The following is a 17492-nucleotide window of genomic DNA, read 5'->3' as shown; positions in this document are numbered from 1 at the left end:
TTCACGATAGCGGTTCTCTCTCGTCATGCCGACGTTGGTGATGTTTGACGGCCTCAACCCCCCACCCCCTTTTCATCAGTCCCTCCCGCATTTGCCCAACCGCATATATTCAGATCGATTTTCCTCTCTCTCATTTGCATCGGTGGCACAACGAGGTGCGAGTGAACACCCCGCGTGTCGATGGAGATCGCGCAGGTACGCTCGCCCACCAATGCGAAGGGACCCCCCCCCCCACCTACCCACCCACCCCACCCCCGCTACGGTGCGCCTTCCACACTTCCACTTCTCTTTTTCCCCCTTCTTCTACCTCCCCCGAACGGGCATCGGGAATACAAACACGCGGCTGGAGGCGTACACGCACCCGACATTACAGTTTGACGTTGTGCTAAGAAATTTTGGAGACGTACCGGAGGCCCCTTCCCTGCCCTCTGTAGCGATAACTGCGCTTCTGTTATTTCTCACACAAGCAAGCCGCCCCCCTTCCCCCCGAACACACGCATCCCTGAATTTTTTATACCAAAAGGAAAGTAGAAAGATAAGTGAGAGAACATTCTCAAGAACCAACACTAGCCAGGGAAGACGGGGAAGAAACATGACCAACAACAGTGCCGCGCAGGGTGAGTACATCGCCATCCTCGATGCGGGCTCTCAGTACGGCAAGATCATTGACCGAAAGGTTCGTGAGCTCTTTGTGGAGACAAAGATGCTGCCTCTCGCTACCCCGGCCGGAACCCTGTGCAACGATGCGAAGCTGAAGGGCATCATCATTAGTGGCGGCCCGAGTTCTGTGAGTGATGCGACTGCGCTGGCGTATGACAAGGGAATCTTTTCCATGGGCAAGCCGGTGCTTGGCATTTGCTACGGTATGCAAATGTTGACGGAATTGTATGGTGGCAAGGTTTCCCGCGGTAAAGTGCGCGAGGATGGTCAGTACAGCATTGACGTGGACACCTCGTCGCCGATTTTCGCGGGGTTGCAGCCGAGGGAAACGGTACTGCTTACCCACGGTGACTCCATCACTGCTGCGGGCGCCGAGATGAAGGTGACTGCGCGTAGCTCTTCGGATATCATCGCTGCGGTTCAGCACCAGTCCCTGCCACTGTTTGGCGTGCAGTTCCATCCGGAAGTGGAACTCACGGCGTCCGGCAGAACCATCTTCAAGAATTTTCTGCAGCTGTGCGGCTGCGACTTCTCCTTTACGATGGAGGATCGAGAGGCCGTGGCACTGCGACATATTCGCGAGCGCACCAGTGGTGGTCAAAAAGTGCTTTGCCTGGCCTCTGGTGGCGTCGACAGCACCGTCTGCGCAGTGCTGCTGCTCAAGGCTTTGGGCCCCGAGCGCGTTGTGTGCATTCATATCGACCACGGTTTCATGCGGCTAAATGAGAGCTCGCAGGTGGTGGAAGCGCTACGCTCAGCGGGGGTGCGCGTTCACCTTGTTGAGGCGCAGAAGGACTTTGCACAGGCTACGACAGAGATGCCTCCAAAGGGAAGTGTGGCGGCGTACACAAGCAAACGGCTATGTGAAACCACAGACCCGGAGGAGAAGCGTAACATCATTGGCAACACCTTCATGGCTGTGTGCGACCGCGTGATCAAAGAGCTCCACCTCGATGTGGAAAATCTGCTGCTCGCACAGGGCACCTTGCGCCCGGACCTCATCGAATCCGGTTCCAAGTACGCCAGCGCCAACGCAGATACCATCAAAACACACCACAACGACACCGCTGCCGTTCGGCAACTGCGCGATGCAGGCCGCATCATTGAGCCCCTCTGCGACTACCACAAGGATGAGGTACGCGAACTCGGAGCACGACTGGGCATCCCGCGGCATCTCGTGGATCGCCAGCCGTTTCCGGGGCCTGGTCTCTCGATTCGCATATTGTGTACAGACGGCACTGCCTTCCGTGACCCTAAATTTTCCGACACGGAGGCCTCCGTAAAGCGGTTGTGCAGCGCGGCTGACGCCTCCTGTGCGGATGTTGCTGCCCTTGCGGAGGCGGCTGCACTCTCGGCTTGCGTCCTCCCAGTGCGCACTGTCGGAGTTCAGGGCGATGGGCGGTCATATGCCTACGCTGCTGCTCTCTCCATGCACACGTTGCCGACGGCCGAGCAGTGGCGCGTGCTAGTCGACTTGGCGAAGCTTATACCAAAGACAGTTCACACTGTGAACCGTGTGGTTTTCATGTTCGGCACACCGGAGCCCGTCTCGCCGAAGGCTGTCACACCGACCTGCCTGACGCCCGACGTTGTCGACAAGCTGCGTTTAGTCGATGACAGAGTCAACCGCATTATCACGAAGCACCAACTGGTGCAGGCGCTGAGCCAGGCTCCTGTCATCCTCGTCCCAGTGGGCTTCGAGAGAAGTGGAAATTACAGCGTGGTGTTACGAACATTCTTGACGAGTGACTTCATGACAGGAATTCCCGCCACGCCGGGCACTGCCTGCATGCCACTGACGGTGCTGGCAGAAATTGTCGATGAGATACAAAAACTCGACTTTGTCAGTCGTGTTATGTACGACCTCACCGCAAAGCCTCCCGGCACTACGGAGTGGGAATAAGTAACGCCTAGTAAGTGAGTATTGAAGTGTTGTGTTGGGCTGGAAACCGAAGGAACGCCTTCAAAGATAAGAGCAACGTCGACTGCGAACCGTTCTACATTCTCTACCTCTTCCAGATTCCCGTTGGGCCGTCGTGTAGCAAACTTAACGAATAACCTCCCGGTGAGAGGGAGGGGGGAGCAAGTAGGTAACTGAGAAGATTGGGCGGCCGGAGCAGGGGGGGGGTGACAAGGCTCTCTCTCTCCCTCTTCACCTTCATTCCCTTCCACGCTCTCTGTCTCCCCGGTCCCCTATTCTCAGTACGCGGGTGTGTCTTGGAGCGACTCTTCCCTTTTGTGTTGCTGAGTGTATGCGTCTGTGTGCTCCATGTTTCTTATTTCTTTCTTGAGAAGATTGGTAAGGGTATGAGTTGCCCCACTCTGATTTGGTTGACGCATTGTTTCTGGGGTGTTTCCATATATAAAAAAAAGTATATATATATATAGTGGAGGTATGCATTCCCACGAGACTGGAGTACACCTCCCCTCCCCCCTCTTCCCCTTGTGTATTTGTTTCGCCCTTCTTGACACGATTAACGGGAATGCGCGAAGCTTACTCATCTGCCCGGAGAGGGAGAGGTGAGGTCCCTTTTTCTCTTTCTCTTTAGTTGTTGTTTGTGGCAAATACGAAGTTCGTGGGAATCTCGTCAAGTTGCGCGGCTATGGAATAGTGTTACAGCCACACCAGAGCTGCTGGGGTATGTAAGAGGGGACCACAAGCATGACACGCAACTCCCAAACGCTCCTGATGTGATGGGTAATGAGACCCTCCGCGTGCTGTCTGGTGCGACAAAACTATTCATGGATACGTACACGTCATCTGCGTGGGCGGATCGCTCAAAGCGTGACGACCTCCTGGCCCCTTGGCACCCCCACAATGCGGCGGAAAACGAGAGAATATCAGAAAGATATATGGGAAGTCCTCCTTCGCACATGTGGCTACTTTCGCCCCTCCCTCCCCCCTCCACTGTTTTCTCTGCTTCCGCCGACCTACATAATCATGAATGTTGCACGCAATATATGCCGAAACCACTCTGCACCACCACACACACACACATATATATATATATACACAACTCATTTATTGAGTAGCAGTTCCTCGGATTCTCTCGTTTTTTCTTTCTTCCGCGTCTTTTTGTTACCTCCCTCTTTTATCCCATTTTTTTGTTTGTTTTCATCTTCCCCACCCCCGTCAAACCTACGTTCTCCCCTACAGATATCCGTTGAGACTCCCCCAAAAAGTTCTCCTACGATGCGATAAACCTCTTATTGTCTCTCTGTTTCGGCCTGGTCTTCTCTGATTCCCCCTCCCCCTTTTCCGGCATCTGTGTACGTCTCTTTTTTTCTGTTGCTTTTGTCGCATTTTTTTTGTGTGCGCGTGTGCCAGTGCGCCTCCCAGCTGTCGTTGTCGCACCCGCCGCTCCCCCCCCCCCTTTATTTAGCGTTTTTGTGAACGACAGCGCAACTTCCCATCTCGCTTCGCTTGCGCCGCTTTTTTTTTTACTTTTCGAACTGTTTCTGCGCTCCCCTCTACGCCTTTCACGTTTAGTGTGCCCGTAACTTGTTCTTTCTCTCTCCCCCCCTTCCGATTTCGTATATCCGTTTCCCTCAACTATTGTTGAACTACTGCGTTTTTTTGTGACTGTGTGCGTGTGCAATTTGACAGAGACCCCCCCCTCCCCCCTTCGGTCGTTTAGCGCCTCTGTTCTTTACCTCCGCGCCGTTTGAACTGCTCGAAAGCTGGCTTCCCAAGTTTCTCCCTGTTTTTCTTTCCTTGCTCGTCTGTAGATCGGAAGCCCACATCCTGTGTGTGTGTATCTCTCTCTCCAATCCCTCTCCCCCTGTGCGCCTTCTCCGTCTTTTTTTCATTTATATTGTATATATTAGTAGTAGTTTTCTCGATTTCTTGTTCTTTTAATTGGGCCTCGGTTTGTGTGTTCTTTGTATTTCTTCCCCCTCTATCACAACCATTGCCGCCACCGCCACTCTCTCCACTATTTTCATCCACTATTGTTGCTGTGAGTGTGTGTGTGTGTGTGTATGTGTGTGTGTGGACAATTTGTCGTGTTATAAAAGCCTTCCCCTTCCCCTTCCTCTTCCCCCCCCCCAAAAAAAAAAACAGAACCCCCCCTCCGCTCTCCTCAAAACAAGAGGACGATAAACATATATATATATATATATATAATTAAGTGCCTACAATTTAATCCGTTTTGTGTACTTGTTGGGACACGGTCTCAATTTTCCCCTACTTTTTGGTGATTTTCACACGTTTCCGTCTTCTCTCAGGGTCGTGAGCCTTTTTTTTCTTTTTTTTTGAGTCCGTGCTGGCGCTCCCACATTACCGTCTGCTTTACGCCGCTGAGCTGGTGTCCAGTAGCGCCCCCCTCCCACTATTCACACTCTTTTCTCGCTCACTTGAGTATCCCCACTGCGTCTAATTTCACAGACGGCCCCCCACAGAACACTTTTCCCATTTTCGTGCGTGGGTGTAGGTGAAAGGGTGTGTATCGGGCTCTGATCTCTCCCTCTCTTATTCGCTTCTTGGCCCCCCCCCCCCCCGCGCCGCCCTCTTTCCCATTTCTGCCTCCACACCCTTTTCTCAGACAAAAACAACAACAGCAAAAAAAAACAGAAGTCTGCAACGCTGTGGTGTGTTCCCGTTCCTGGGGTGCGTATAATTCCCAAGTCACTTCCTCCCCCCCTATCGGGTCAATCTTTGTTTTCATTTTTTCTTCTCAACTCTCCTCAGTGCTCTACTTTCCTTCACACCAACATTGTTTTCCGCTGCAGCGTTACCTTTTTGAGGGGTCGCACGAAGCCACAGAAATAAAACGAGGTGAGACAGCCGAACGAATCTTATCCTTTCGGTTTGGTTTTTCTGCATTCCCAGCTGCAATTTGTACATTCGGCCAGCTGAGAAGCCATCCCCATTATCACTTCCCTTTTTTTCTCCATTTCTTTTGTGTGTGTGTGTTGTTCTGTCAGTGGTGACGGTTTCCAGAGTGCCACCACCTAGAATTTTTTCTTGGTTTCACCCCCCCCCCTCCACACACACAAAAAAAAACTGTGAACGTGAGTCAATCTTCCCCACCTTTATCTTTTTCTGTTCCTCACGCTCCTCTATCGGTTAGCCTACCCCGTCGCATATTCTCTGGTTTGGCGTCCCCCCGCGTATTAGCTTTTTGACCGTTGTCTTCCTATCGGGTCTTCTTTACACTGTGTGTGTGGTGTGTCTGCGAATACCCCTGCGCCCCCCCCCCCACCTCCCCCCCATTGAAGATTTTTGTTTTCCACACACTCTGTCATTTTGCACTAGATCAATGTGCACAGCCATGACGGTTGCTCAAACGAGCGTGTCGCTGGTCGACGCCTATGCAAAGCCGCAAGAGAACCCTACTCCAATTTCGCGCAGCCGCTTCACGGTCTCATATGCGAGCCGTGCTGGGTCTTCCTCAAGGCCAATGCAGCCCTTGTACTCGCGTGATGACATGGCCCTCCAAAAGTCTTTCTTGGAGGTGCACAAGCAAGCTGAACTGGCTGTCTTCATTGCCAAGTGTGAAAAAGCTGGGGCGATTTCTGAGGCGGACCGCCGCTTGAGCATCCTCATGCTCTTGAACAGCGCTGCGCAGCATGACCTCCGAGAAGCCGTATATGCTGGCTACCCGCCACAAGTGGTGGACTTCATGCGCCAGACCTGGGTGGCTTTCATTCAGCAGGCGAAGGACTTTTACCAAGCAGACGCCGAGAAGCCTTACACGATGGAGTTGAGCCGAAACGCCCTCGAGAATACATCGTCTCTTGGTGTCTGGTTCACTGGCCCGCAGATCTCATTACCGCTCCGTCGCTACACGGTGCAGGTGCTTGGCGCGGATGGGACACCACAGAACATCACTGCCGTGGGCTTGCTGAGCTTTGCCTACTCAACCTATGTCATGCAGCTGCGTTCCATGTCTCAGCACAGCGCTCTTGATGGGCTTGCTCGCATGCAGGAGCAGCTCGGCACCGACTCCCTTTTTCTCCCGCAGCTGCTCGTGGCCCCTTCCTGAGCGTACTGTCCAGAGATATTCATTCATTCCCCCCCCCCTCCCTCTCTTCCCCAGTGTTTTCAGGTGCACAAGAGGTGAATCGAGACTGTAGTGCACCCAACGCATGACGACTTCGTTGTGTGTCTATCGCCCGTAGAAAGCGATGGACAGGCACGCGATCATATGTGACTGGGTCGCATAACAACAAAAAAGGGTCACATGCTGTGGGACCAACGGTCCCCAAAGGGGCAGTACCCATCGCTCACGTGTAAAACGGTACGGTGAGAGCGACGATCGGCGTAGGCCACAAGTCTACCGCTGAAGGGACACTATCAAAGGTTCATCATCGCGGCCTCGCAACCGACCAGGATCCTAGTTTGAAAAAGGGGGAAAAGAGAAGATACATAATTAGCGCCGATGCGATGCGCCCGCACATGTGCGTGGGAAACGAGACCGCTGCAGACAACGCCGTTTTCTCTCATCTTTGCTCATGCGATGTTCACCGGTTTTCGACGTGTGTGCGTGTACGCACTGGAACACCCCTGTGTACTCTCAACTTCGATGGCCCTGTCGTTGTTGTTCGTCCCCGTGCACCACGGGTGCGTCTGACGCTTTCACTTGATGTTACCCCTGCCTCCGCCCTCCCCCCCCCCCCCCGGCCATCTAAGCGCACAAAAGCTGTTGGTGTAGTGCTCCCTTCACCTCGGACTCCCCTCTCTACTCAACTATGAATGCACCTTCCCAATAAACCCTTTTCCGGCATAACACAGAACAACACGAACTTTTTTTTTTTAAAGGGGGCATATCATGGTGGTCCTTTTCTGCTCTTTACGTTTGTGTGCGCACTTGAGCGATCTCGTCATTTTCTCTTTTTTCTTTTTTTGTGGCTCTTCATGTTTGTGTGTTTGCTTTTGCCTCTCTCCAAAGCAAGCCCCTTCATGCTCAGACAACCACCGCCCTCACCATGCCCCCCCCCCTTCTCGCCAGAGACAGAGACCCTTGTAACTTTTCCTCCCCTGCCCTCACACGTGAGTCTGCGCTCCGGAGCAAATACGCTGGACTGCGTATGAGAAGTTTTTTTTTCCCCTTTCCCCTCTTTCAGTCGTTTGTGTGCCTCCTCCTCCATTTCTTCGTGTGCGGACTTTCGTGCGCCTTGTGTACGTGGCGTTCAGTGAGCGCAGAGGAGACTATGTCTATTCTCTCTTCCCGTTTCTGTGCTCTTTTCCCTTCCTTGTGATTTCTATATGTGTATCTCTATATGTCCCAGAGTCGTCCATTTTTTTTGGATGTTTTCATCCTTTTTTTGTTTACTTGTGCTGCGCGCGTGTGCGTTCTCCGTTTTGACTCCATTCCCCGGTCTGTCACATGCGCTCTTTCCTGCGATACGTTCTCTCTTTTTTCTTTTTACCTCGTTGCTCGTTGCGTCGCTTTGGATGCGTGTATTGTACACATACTTGTGTATATATATTATATGTAGATATGTATAATCTATATACGTGTGTGCCTCCATGAACGGCTGACCTTTTTTGTTTACGTTTTGCGCCTTTACTTGTGAGTAATGGGCCCGCTTTTTTTTTCTTCTGCTGCTTTGCTTGTTTGTAAGCGCCTCGCTTCCTTCACCCTGATTCATTCAGATATTTATTGTGTTTTTTTTTCATAGTTGTTGTGGACTTTCGCCTCTCTTGCTCGTCTATCTTTATTGCCCCAATCACGGCTACAGTACGGTACAAGAGCGATGAGAGCACAGACACGCGCACGTGAATGCGATGGAGGTAAAAGTAGCGACAGCGAATAAAGAAGAAGGCGCGTCTTTTTCATCTCCCCCTCCCTTGTTTTCAGAGTTTCCCTAGTCGACAAACTTCTATTCGTTACCTTTTTCCAGCGGTTGTAACCCCCCCCCCCCCTTCTGTTTAGTGATCTCTGCGCTCTCGTTTCTAGAGTACCACTATGGCCCCCTTCGCCCATGAGGTTTTCCATATCTGTGTGTATGTGTGTAGGCGTGGGTGGGTGGGTGGGTGGGGGGGGAGGGAAGAGGGACAGCCTCTCAGCTTTGTTTGCTTTCATTCAAATCGTTTTCATGAACGAACTGCGGACATGAAGCGACAAGTGCGGACAGAGTATGTTTCGCCCCCCCCCCCTCTTTGACGCACAGAAAACGCCACTAATGACTGCCTCGTGCATCCCCTTTGTTCCTTCGAGGAGTCAGAATCGCAGAGGCCGAACAATCACAGGGGGGAATATATCTTCAAACCCACAGCCGACCCATCCAAAGGAAGAGAGAATGGAAGGCATTGGTACGTTCCATTACGACTACATGACGAGGTCAATGAATGTAGCGCTATGCCGTAACCCTAGGGAAGAGGTGAAAACTCCGTTGCGTAGCATATATATATATATATATGTGTATGTATGAATATATGCATATAAACACACGTGTGTGCACATTTTCGCTCACTAGTCTCCATCGTTCATGTGCTTGTTTACGTGAATGTCGGCGCTAACGGGGTATGCCATAATGCGATGTTTTCCAGGCTGTTTCCCTTTGCCCCTATTCTGACCATTACTGCTACACTTTTTTTCGTTTCCTTTTGCCCCTCCGCCCCCCCCCCCTCCATTGCTTAATGTTTCATTTTGTGTGTGTGTGTCCCCTTTTTTTTTCACTCAAAGGCCTCCAGTGAAATTATTTTTTTTTCTACTTCTTCCCCCCTCCCCCCCCCCCCGTCTGACTTGCTGTTCGGCACCCGCCACCACTCACAGGTCTCTTTGTCCTCTCCGCTTTGTACTGTTTGATTCATCTCTGCCTCTCCTGCGTAATTCCTTTTGCCCCTCCCCCTTCCTCTGTGCCTCACCTATTACTCCTCTGTATTTTGGGATTTTTTTTATTATCATGAAGAAGGGTGCGCTGTGTACTGCCGCCCCTGTTGCCCAATCTCCTTTCGAACGTGTTTGATTGGCTTGCTGTCATGTTATACATTGCCTTTCGTCTGTTGTGCTTTATAACCATGTGTGTTGTGATACAATTGCATACCCTTCTCTCTTTCCTTGCTATGGAGTGAGTGCGTGGGTATGTCCTTGCGGGAGAGGGACGTCGGGCGTGCCTTGAATCGCGTGGCAGTTTACTCAGTGATCTGTTCTTGTTGTTGTTGTTCGTCTGTCTGTCCGAGAACGCTTTTGGCAAACCTTCCGTTTTTTGTCAAAAAATTGTTTTGTGTTTTTTTTTCTCTCGGTTGTGCCGACTTTTCCTTGGCGCGTTAGTGTTGTGGCTTTTCGTTGCATTCCCTTACCAATATGCCCTATCGACTCGCCTTCGAATGCATCTCAACTTTTTATTGATCCGTGTTACTTGTAGAGCTGCTTTGACAACACCCCATAAGTCTACACCACCGTAACTTGGCCACTCCGACCACCCTCTCCTCCCCTCCTCCCCTGTCCCCAAACCGTGCATGTGCCCATCATTGTACCTTTCCCCTACCTAGGATCAGTATGTGTACGTGCTCGAGTGCGTGGTGCAACCTACGGTTGCTGCTTCGGCCTTTTTCTTTTTTTGTGTGATAAAGAAAACATCACCTTGAAAAAAGTTTTTTTTTCTGAAAGCCCAGAAGGTGAAGTCGCGTCGCTTGGAAATACCCAATTGGAACACTACGCGCGACCTGCAAGGAGAGCACGTATGTGGTGCCCTGCCCGTGATATCACCAACTACCCGTGCCCTGCACATCCCCACAACTTCTGTTTTTGCTAATCTTTTTTTTTTGCAGGGGGAAACCAAAGCGATGTCGAACGAGCCGGCACGCAAACGGTGATGGTGCACGCCTGCGCATAAACGGGTCTGCCCATTCGTCCTATTTTTGTCCCCCCCCCCCGCATCTTTCACCTCGATACCCGGATGTGTTTTTTTTTTTCACCACACGGCACCCCGCAATCCAAACTGCAACCTCTCACTACTTTTGCCTTTGCTTTTTCGAAGCTCTTCCCCCCCTCGATAAGTCTTCCCCCCTTCCCCCATCCTCTGCTGCTGATGATGTCTGCTGCAATCGTCTCTGAAAGAGAGCTGTCAGTCACGCCTGACCCGTGAAGCGAGACGTGCGAGCTCGCACCATCACGCACGACGATACATAAAACATATATTTGTAAAGGTGATTGGAATTCGAGGCCACTAAATCAACAGAGAGACGTGCAGTAAGATACAGGAGATGCGAAGAAGTATGGCAAGGATACGCACACGACCGAGCATGTTTGTGTTTTTTTTTTCTCGAGGTACCTTCGCCTCTCCGCTTTCCCCCTCGTAGTGTCTCCGCGTCACTGTTCACCACCTCCACGATTTACCTCGTGTTGGAACTTGTGTTCCTGGAAGTGTTCCCTTTCTCACGTTGATTTCTCTCAGACCAGCCTTTGGTCGGTGCACCTCTCCCCCCCCCATAACCCTGGTGCTTACCTTTTTAAATAATCATCGCATCTTCCTTACTGCTCTTGGCGGCATCGACTTTTTTTTTCTGGCTTGCTGATGCAGCCTTCTCGGCTGTTTTCCAGACACTCACTTTCCTTTTAGGCTCGCCTTTTCTTCCACCCACGCCGAAGGGAGCACCTTCACACGCAAAGATGAAGAGGTTCCTCGTACGCTCCTCTCGGCTTTTACTGCTCCGGCTCCAGCCGCCTTTGAGTGTTGTTCATGTGTGGGTGTATTTCTTTAATGTGCTGCTCTCATATGGTTCATCTGTATAGAGATACCAATCACCATCGAGTGTGTTGGGGATGGCCCGGCTTCTCGCGCAACCCCTTTATACTTGTTGTTGCCATTCTCGTGTACCTTTCGTTGTCACCCATCTGCCCTTCTCGTTTTTGTGTGTGTGTGTGTGTATATCTAGTGTGGCGCTTCCCACCCATGTGTCCGAGGTGGTGAGAAGAGCCCGTGGGAAAGGATTCTCGCCCCCCCCCCCCCGCCCCCCTGAGACTCGCCACGAATCGATTTGGTGCGTTTAATTTTTCTCTTGTTATTCAAGTGTGTGCGTGCTTAATAACGGTGAGTCAAGAAAAATGTAGCGTACCGTGTACTTACCTCTCCTCTCCTCGGGACGAGTAAAGTATATTCAATTCGCCTCAGTGAAAAGAAACAACAGCACCAAGCATGATCCACTTGTCTTAACCGAAGGGGGGGGCAGGGGAGGGGAGGGGGGTATCCCGGGACTTGATTTGTAATGTTTGGATTACCGTGGCACCACTAAATCAACTACGTCCCTATCGCCCCCTCCCTCTCCCCGCTTTTTCCCTTGTTGGTTAAATACCCAGAGTTCAGTCACGTTTTGTTTTTCTATCATTTTTTATTTTTTTTCTCTGATTCTTTCCCCCTCTCTCCTCCACCTCCCCGTACCATTGTAATTGAATATATACATAATACTGTCAGAATCCCCAGCTATGTCCTTGAGGCACAACCCCTGCACGTGGCGTACATCTACGACTGTGTATGTGTGCGCGCACGTCCCTGGCGATTCTCGCACCCCCTTTTTTTTTCGCGCCTGGGAAGGATGTTCTCTCGTTTTGATGACCGCCTTGCGATCTCAAGTCGTTTCCTCTGGGTTCATGCCTCACTATTCAACTCAACGTGTGGGACAGAACGAATACGGGGAAGGTGCTACGCACCTCCTCGAAGAGGTGATTGAAAAACAATGAGCAGGGAATGTCCGGGTGTAGAATGCAAAAGTTAGTTTCCCTCACTTGAAGGCATCCTGCGAGCTCGTGACACCGTCTATAACGCATTAAAAAAGTAGGCATGTAACCTTTCCCCAGAGTAATAGACCTCTGCGCTCCTCTTTCACCTATCTCCCTTCTTCCCAGGTGTAGGATTCCTGGGTGCACACAACCGTGTGCGTGGTGCGTGTGTCCTTGCCGCTGTTTCACACGTGGGCATTTTGGATCTCTCAATTTTTTCTTTTTGTTTGTTTGTTTTGTGTGGTCAGTGTGTGCGCCTGATTCGAGTAGTAAAAGGCGGAGGCATCAATTCTTTTTTCCTTTTTTATTCGATGTGCGCCATAACAGCATAAACAAATTAAAACTTTTTAGAAAGAAGAAGAGAAATATCCCCTCTCCTCTCCCCCCTCCCCTCCCCCACACACACACGCACGGGGATTTTGGACGGCAATACGCACGAACACGCCCCCGATTCCTTCTTCACTTCCCCCGGTCTCGCTTGTTCACGCCTGTGGACGGTGACACTGTAGATCAACAAACACTTCAGAGCACGAGACGCGGCAAAACATGAAGAGAAGCACAAAGATGATGTGATGTGCACTTATGTCAGAAGTTCATGTCTACTTATTGCGTATTGTTTAGTGGGCAGCGCTTTGGTTTTTTTTCGGCTATGTTGCCCATTTCCTCCTTTTGTTTTTCCAGCATTTTCGGTCAAACGTTCGACTGCTGTAGGCGTGCGTATGAGACTCTCTTTCCCTACGCACACACACACACACATATATATATATACATCCGTGTGTGTGTGTGTGTTATACGGCGTGTACTGTGTACCATTTTTCTTATTGGTACTGCTCATTTCCGTGTTAGCGTTTCTTTTGGGGGCCCTGTGAAGCTCTGTGTAGCTCCCTCCTCTGTTTTTCCACCTGCCCTTTTTCCTCATCCCTGAAGCGTTTTAACCCATGAGTGTTCCACGTGCACCCCTCCCTCCCCTCCCCCCCTCCCATCGCCTCTCTTTCTCTCTGCGCATTTTGCCTTTTTTTTCTCGCTCCGCACTCTTCCTATCGTTCGAATCGTGTCAACTTCACTCCTCGAGCCTTCGCACTGGCCCCTGTCCTCTTTAGCTCAGATACGCTCTTCGTGATTTGCGATGCGAACGACACGAAGAAGATGCCAGTTGGTGCCTTCCTCATTCCTCTCCCCCCTATGTCTTCAAGTCGTGGTCGTGTGTGTGTGACGCTTAATTTTTTTTTGTGTAGCTTTTTTTGATGTGTTCCCACACTCGGTTACAAACATACAAATGCGTAATCATTCCCCTCTCAGCTCTTCCCTTGTACCAATCCCGGGCGTGCAGGTGGACTAGGCTCGTTTATGTTTAGCGCCGTTGCTCCACGCCCTATCCTTGTACCAGTTAGTTTGTGGATTTCTCTTTTCCGGGTCTCCTTGCGCAGCCGAGGGTCAATTTTTGACAATGAAGTCGGTTGTGATCACGGCTCCCTTCTTGACCCCCCTTTTTTTTACTTTTTTCGGTCTCCCTGATTTGTATTTTCCATGTTTCTTCTCAGCCCCCTCTCTTATCTCTGCGCGTGCAGTGCACCATTGCTTGTGCTATGTATACACAAGTGGTCGCCTGTATACGTGTGTGTGTCTTTTCCGATCTCTTTTGCCTTCCGCACGTCTTGTGTCTGCCACACCCATATCTCGACAAACAGGGGAGGGTAGGAGAGAGAGGGGGCGGGGCACAATAGAAACACATTTACGTGTTCTTTTCACCCCCAGCCCCCCCCCTCCCCTTCGCCTCATTCAAGACAGACCATCATCATCCCGGTATGAAGAAGAAACCAACAGAGGGTTGTATTGCACTCTACGGCACATTCCCAGGCGGCAGTTGTTTTAATTGCTTGTTTTCTCTACGTGAGAAAGAATAGATGTTTCCGGTTGCATGCAGGCCTGATGCGCACTGGTTCACCACACGCTGAGCAGGCTGAGAGGAGAGTCGCCGCCCTTTCCATCCATTTCAGAACTCATTCGCCCAATCTAACGGGGTACTTTGTTTGTTTTTCCCCCTGTGGCGCAGGAGATCGCGCTCACCTGATTTTTTTTTCGTGGGCTCCAACACACGGTCGGCTACTCTTCCCATCGTCGTCGTTGTCACCACTCCGCTACTCCGTCTCGACACCTTTATTTCGCCGTGTTGTAGCATACACGTTCAAGTGCACTGCAGTTTCTTCCCCTCCACGTGCATACACACAAAACAAAACACAAACATATTCTCAGAACCCATGCTGCCCAAAATTGTGTTGTAAAAGGACAGGACTGTGCTATGTGCTGGCGGCTTGTGTAGTCCGTCTTGCACCTGGGGAGACCAGGGAGACAGTATTATACTGTCTCCCTGGTCTCGTTTCCTTGAAAAAAAGGAGTTCCGGGAGTGCAACAATCAGGAAGAAAATAAAAGATTCTTCAGGCGCTGCGCTGATCCATGATTTTTTCCTTCACTGAACAAACACTCTCATGCATGGAACAAAAACGCGCGATGGACACTGGCGTTGGAAATCGGGCGAAATTTCTTTGTTTTTTGCTTCTCTGGTCATACCCGACGGCATCACCTCCTCTCTCTGTATTTGTTATCGCCTCAGCTTAACTCAATGCCTGATCGCTGACGTGCCCCTCTGGAATTGAACGTTTGTCTGTTGTTGTAGACGCTCGTCTTTTTGCTTGCGGCCGCCTTTTGATTCTGTTGGGCGCGAAGTTTATCCTCCCTACGGCACTCATCAACTCAACCATCCACCGACGGTTACAGATGCACACACAGACCCTGGACGACAGTCGATGTCTTCTTACATTCTTGAACTCTTCAAGTAGATTGTTGCGCTTGTCTGTCTGCTCTTCGCACAACCCCGCCTGTGCTTATCTCAGAGGGGCGGGTCACTGATGAGAGCATATATGCGTAAGTCTGTGAGCGCGCCCACATAAATTAACTCTGTTTTTTCCCCAAGTTATCTCTTTTTCTCTGCATTTGTACCGTACTGCTCCGCGTGTGTGTCTGCCTTGTATGTGTTTTGTTCGTGATCCCGCATTCACTCTCTTTCCTCCTTTCTTCTCTTCTATTGCGACCCGCACGCGCACGCACAGACACCCACATCGTTATACATGACCGATTTTGCGTATTGGGCATGTGTGTAGTTTTCCGTACGTTTTTTTTTTTGGAGGGGGAGGGGGGGATGAGCACATCTGTTGTGGGTGTACTCGAGTACGCACTGCTGACGTGGGGGTATGACATATGTTCACCTCAGTCGCTTCTACGTATCTCTCTGCACTCCTTGTCGTCGCTCATAAGGATTTTGAGCACATACAGTTTCTTTCCCCCCCCCCCCCCCCCAACCACAAATAGTGGGCGCAACACCATTGCGCCTCAAGAAGACAAACGAGAGAGCGAGGCCTCAACAGATATGTGAAAAGTGAAGGTGGAATGACCCCCCAAAAGCGGCGTGGCCTTCTCACCACCATTAACTGGGGTGCTGCTACGCAACGCGATTTGAATACTCGGTCATAGAGCTAGAGAGATGTACTGCACTACGCCGTTTTTTTTCCCCCGACTCCCTCCTCCTCCCCCGTGATCGATTTTCACGCAACTAACTTCATTTTTTTCGTCCATATGTTTTCCAAAATTTTTCCTCATCTTCCATTCTGGCTTCTCATCCCTGATTCAATTTTTCTCATTATTATGACTTGCTGTGTAACTCTTGCTCTGTACTCCTCTTTCCTCCCGACCTTTTTCTTGTTGGGTAAAAATATGCCTCCATCTTGTCATTCGGAGTGGTGTTGGTGGGCCAGCGCGCTCATCTACGGCCACGGGTGTGTAAGTGGACACAAGCTGAATCGACAAAAAAAAAGAACAGAGCGACAGGCAAACCTCACTCTTTACTGGTTTAGAAACGGCACACGCAAACACGACAAAAAAGGGGGAAAAAGAAAAAAACTAGAAACAGCCTCTGGAGCTTCTTTGAATTATGTTGCCTAATCACAACTGTTCGGATAAAATTCTGTTGGCAGCGTGGGCGTTCCTCTGTTCCCCTAGAACCTTCCACCATGTTTGTCGGCTTTGTTCGGTGCGTGTGCCTGGAATGCGCGGATGTGTGCGTTCTCTCCCATATCGCGGGAGGCTGGGCACGGAGAGGTGAGGGGACCGATGGGGCTCTGCGGTACATGTGCGTGTTTCACAACATCTCCGCCCTTTTTTTTCTTTTGTTGTTGCCGTTTGCCTCAACATTTTTACTTCTTTGCCTTGCATTCTCCATATCTGCGCCTATCTTCCACCCGCGTAGGGGAGGACTTCACAGGGCGATGACCAGCAGAAAAACGCATTTTCTATTCGTACTCTCCTCCCCTTCCCACTCCTCCCCCCCCCTCCATGCATATTCTCTGCGATTGTTAATGATGTGGCAGTGCGTCTGTTGTGAGTCGCCCTCCAGTGGTTCAACATAAATTCAGCCATCGAGGAAAGTCTTCCGTTAGCTGAGGTTGTCTTGTGTGTGTGTGTGTGTATTCTGCCCTATTCCACCTCTGTAACTTTTTGGGGGCATTCGACACAAGCATTCTGTGCCATGGTATTAGCACTCCCATATCCCTACAAGTTGCTCACCTCTTTTCTCTTCCGCCGCTCTCTCTCCCCCCCCCCCCCCCCAAACACAATCCCACCCGTCTTCTCCCTCCTTCTTTTACTGTTGATGTCTTTTCTCCTATTGTCGAATATATATTGCGTGTGTGTGTGTGTGTTCCCTTCTAATTTTTCTAAAATTTTTATATGACCATGTGTATGTGCGTGCACGTGCGCATGCGACGCTGTGTCGTCCCCCGATTATGGATTTATCCTCGTTCTGTCCTTCGGCCCCCCCCTCCCCTTTCCCTCTGGTACGTTTCCTCTCTTAACTTTTCTCGTTTGTACGCTCATGGGTGTATGTGCAACAAGTGGGTGGTGCGAGAGTTCTACGTAGAACGCGCGCTTGGAACCCTGACACGATCTCGTTTCTCTATCCTGCTCCTGCCCCCCTTGGTAGAGCCGGCTAGTCTCACCGGAGCACAACGATACCCGCTTGGCTTAGCATCCTCGTTGCTTTTCTATTTTTTCCCATCACTCTTCCCCAGGGCACCTCCCCTTCCCCATCACTACCCGTTTGCAAACATTAC

The 17492-nt window shown here is 50.8% G+C and overlaps 2 protein-coding genes across 2 annotated transcripts; both read left to right on the top strand.

The window, feature by feature from the left end:
• Positions 1-592: 592 nt before the first annotated feature.
• On the top strand, positions 593-2563 carry JKF63_04341 (uncharacterized protein; the record flags this gene model as incomplete). Its single annotated transcript, XM_067900327.1, has 1 exon — positions 593-2563. The coding sequence occupies one exon, from the start codon at positions 593-595 to the stop codon at positions 2561-2563; it is 1971 nt and encodes a 656-aa protein (XP_067757156.1).
• A 3358-nt stretch (positions 2564-5921) lies between these two features.
• Positions 5922-6647, top strand: JKF63_04340 (uncharacterized protein; the record flags this gene model as incomplete). Its single annotated transcript, XM_067900326.1, has 1 exon — positions 5922-6647. The coding sequence occupies one exon, from the start codon at positions 5922-5924 to the stop codon at positions 6645-6647; it is 726 nt and encodes a 241-aa protein (XP_067757155.1).
• Between the last annotated feature and the right edge of the window lie 10845 nt (positions 6648-17492).

Source organism: Porcisia hertigi, chromosome 22 (genome assembly GCF_017918235.1).
Source record: "Porcisia hertigi strain C119 chromosome 22, whole genome shotgun sequence".
NCBI lineage: Eukaryota > Euglenozoa > Kinetoplastea > Trypanosomatida > Trypanosomatidae > Porcisia > Porcisia hertigi.
The sequence above is the reverse complement of the archived record's forward strand: the minus strand, read 5'-3'. Positions and strand labels throughout refer to the sequence as shown.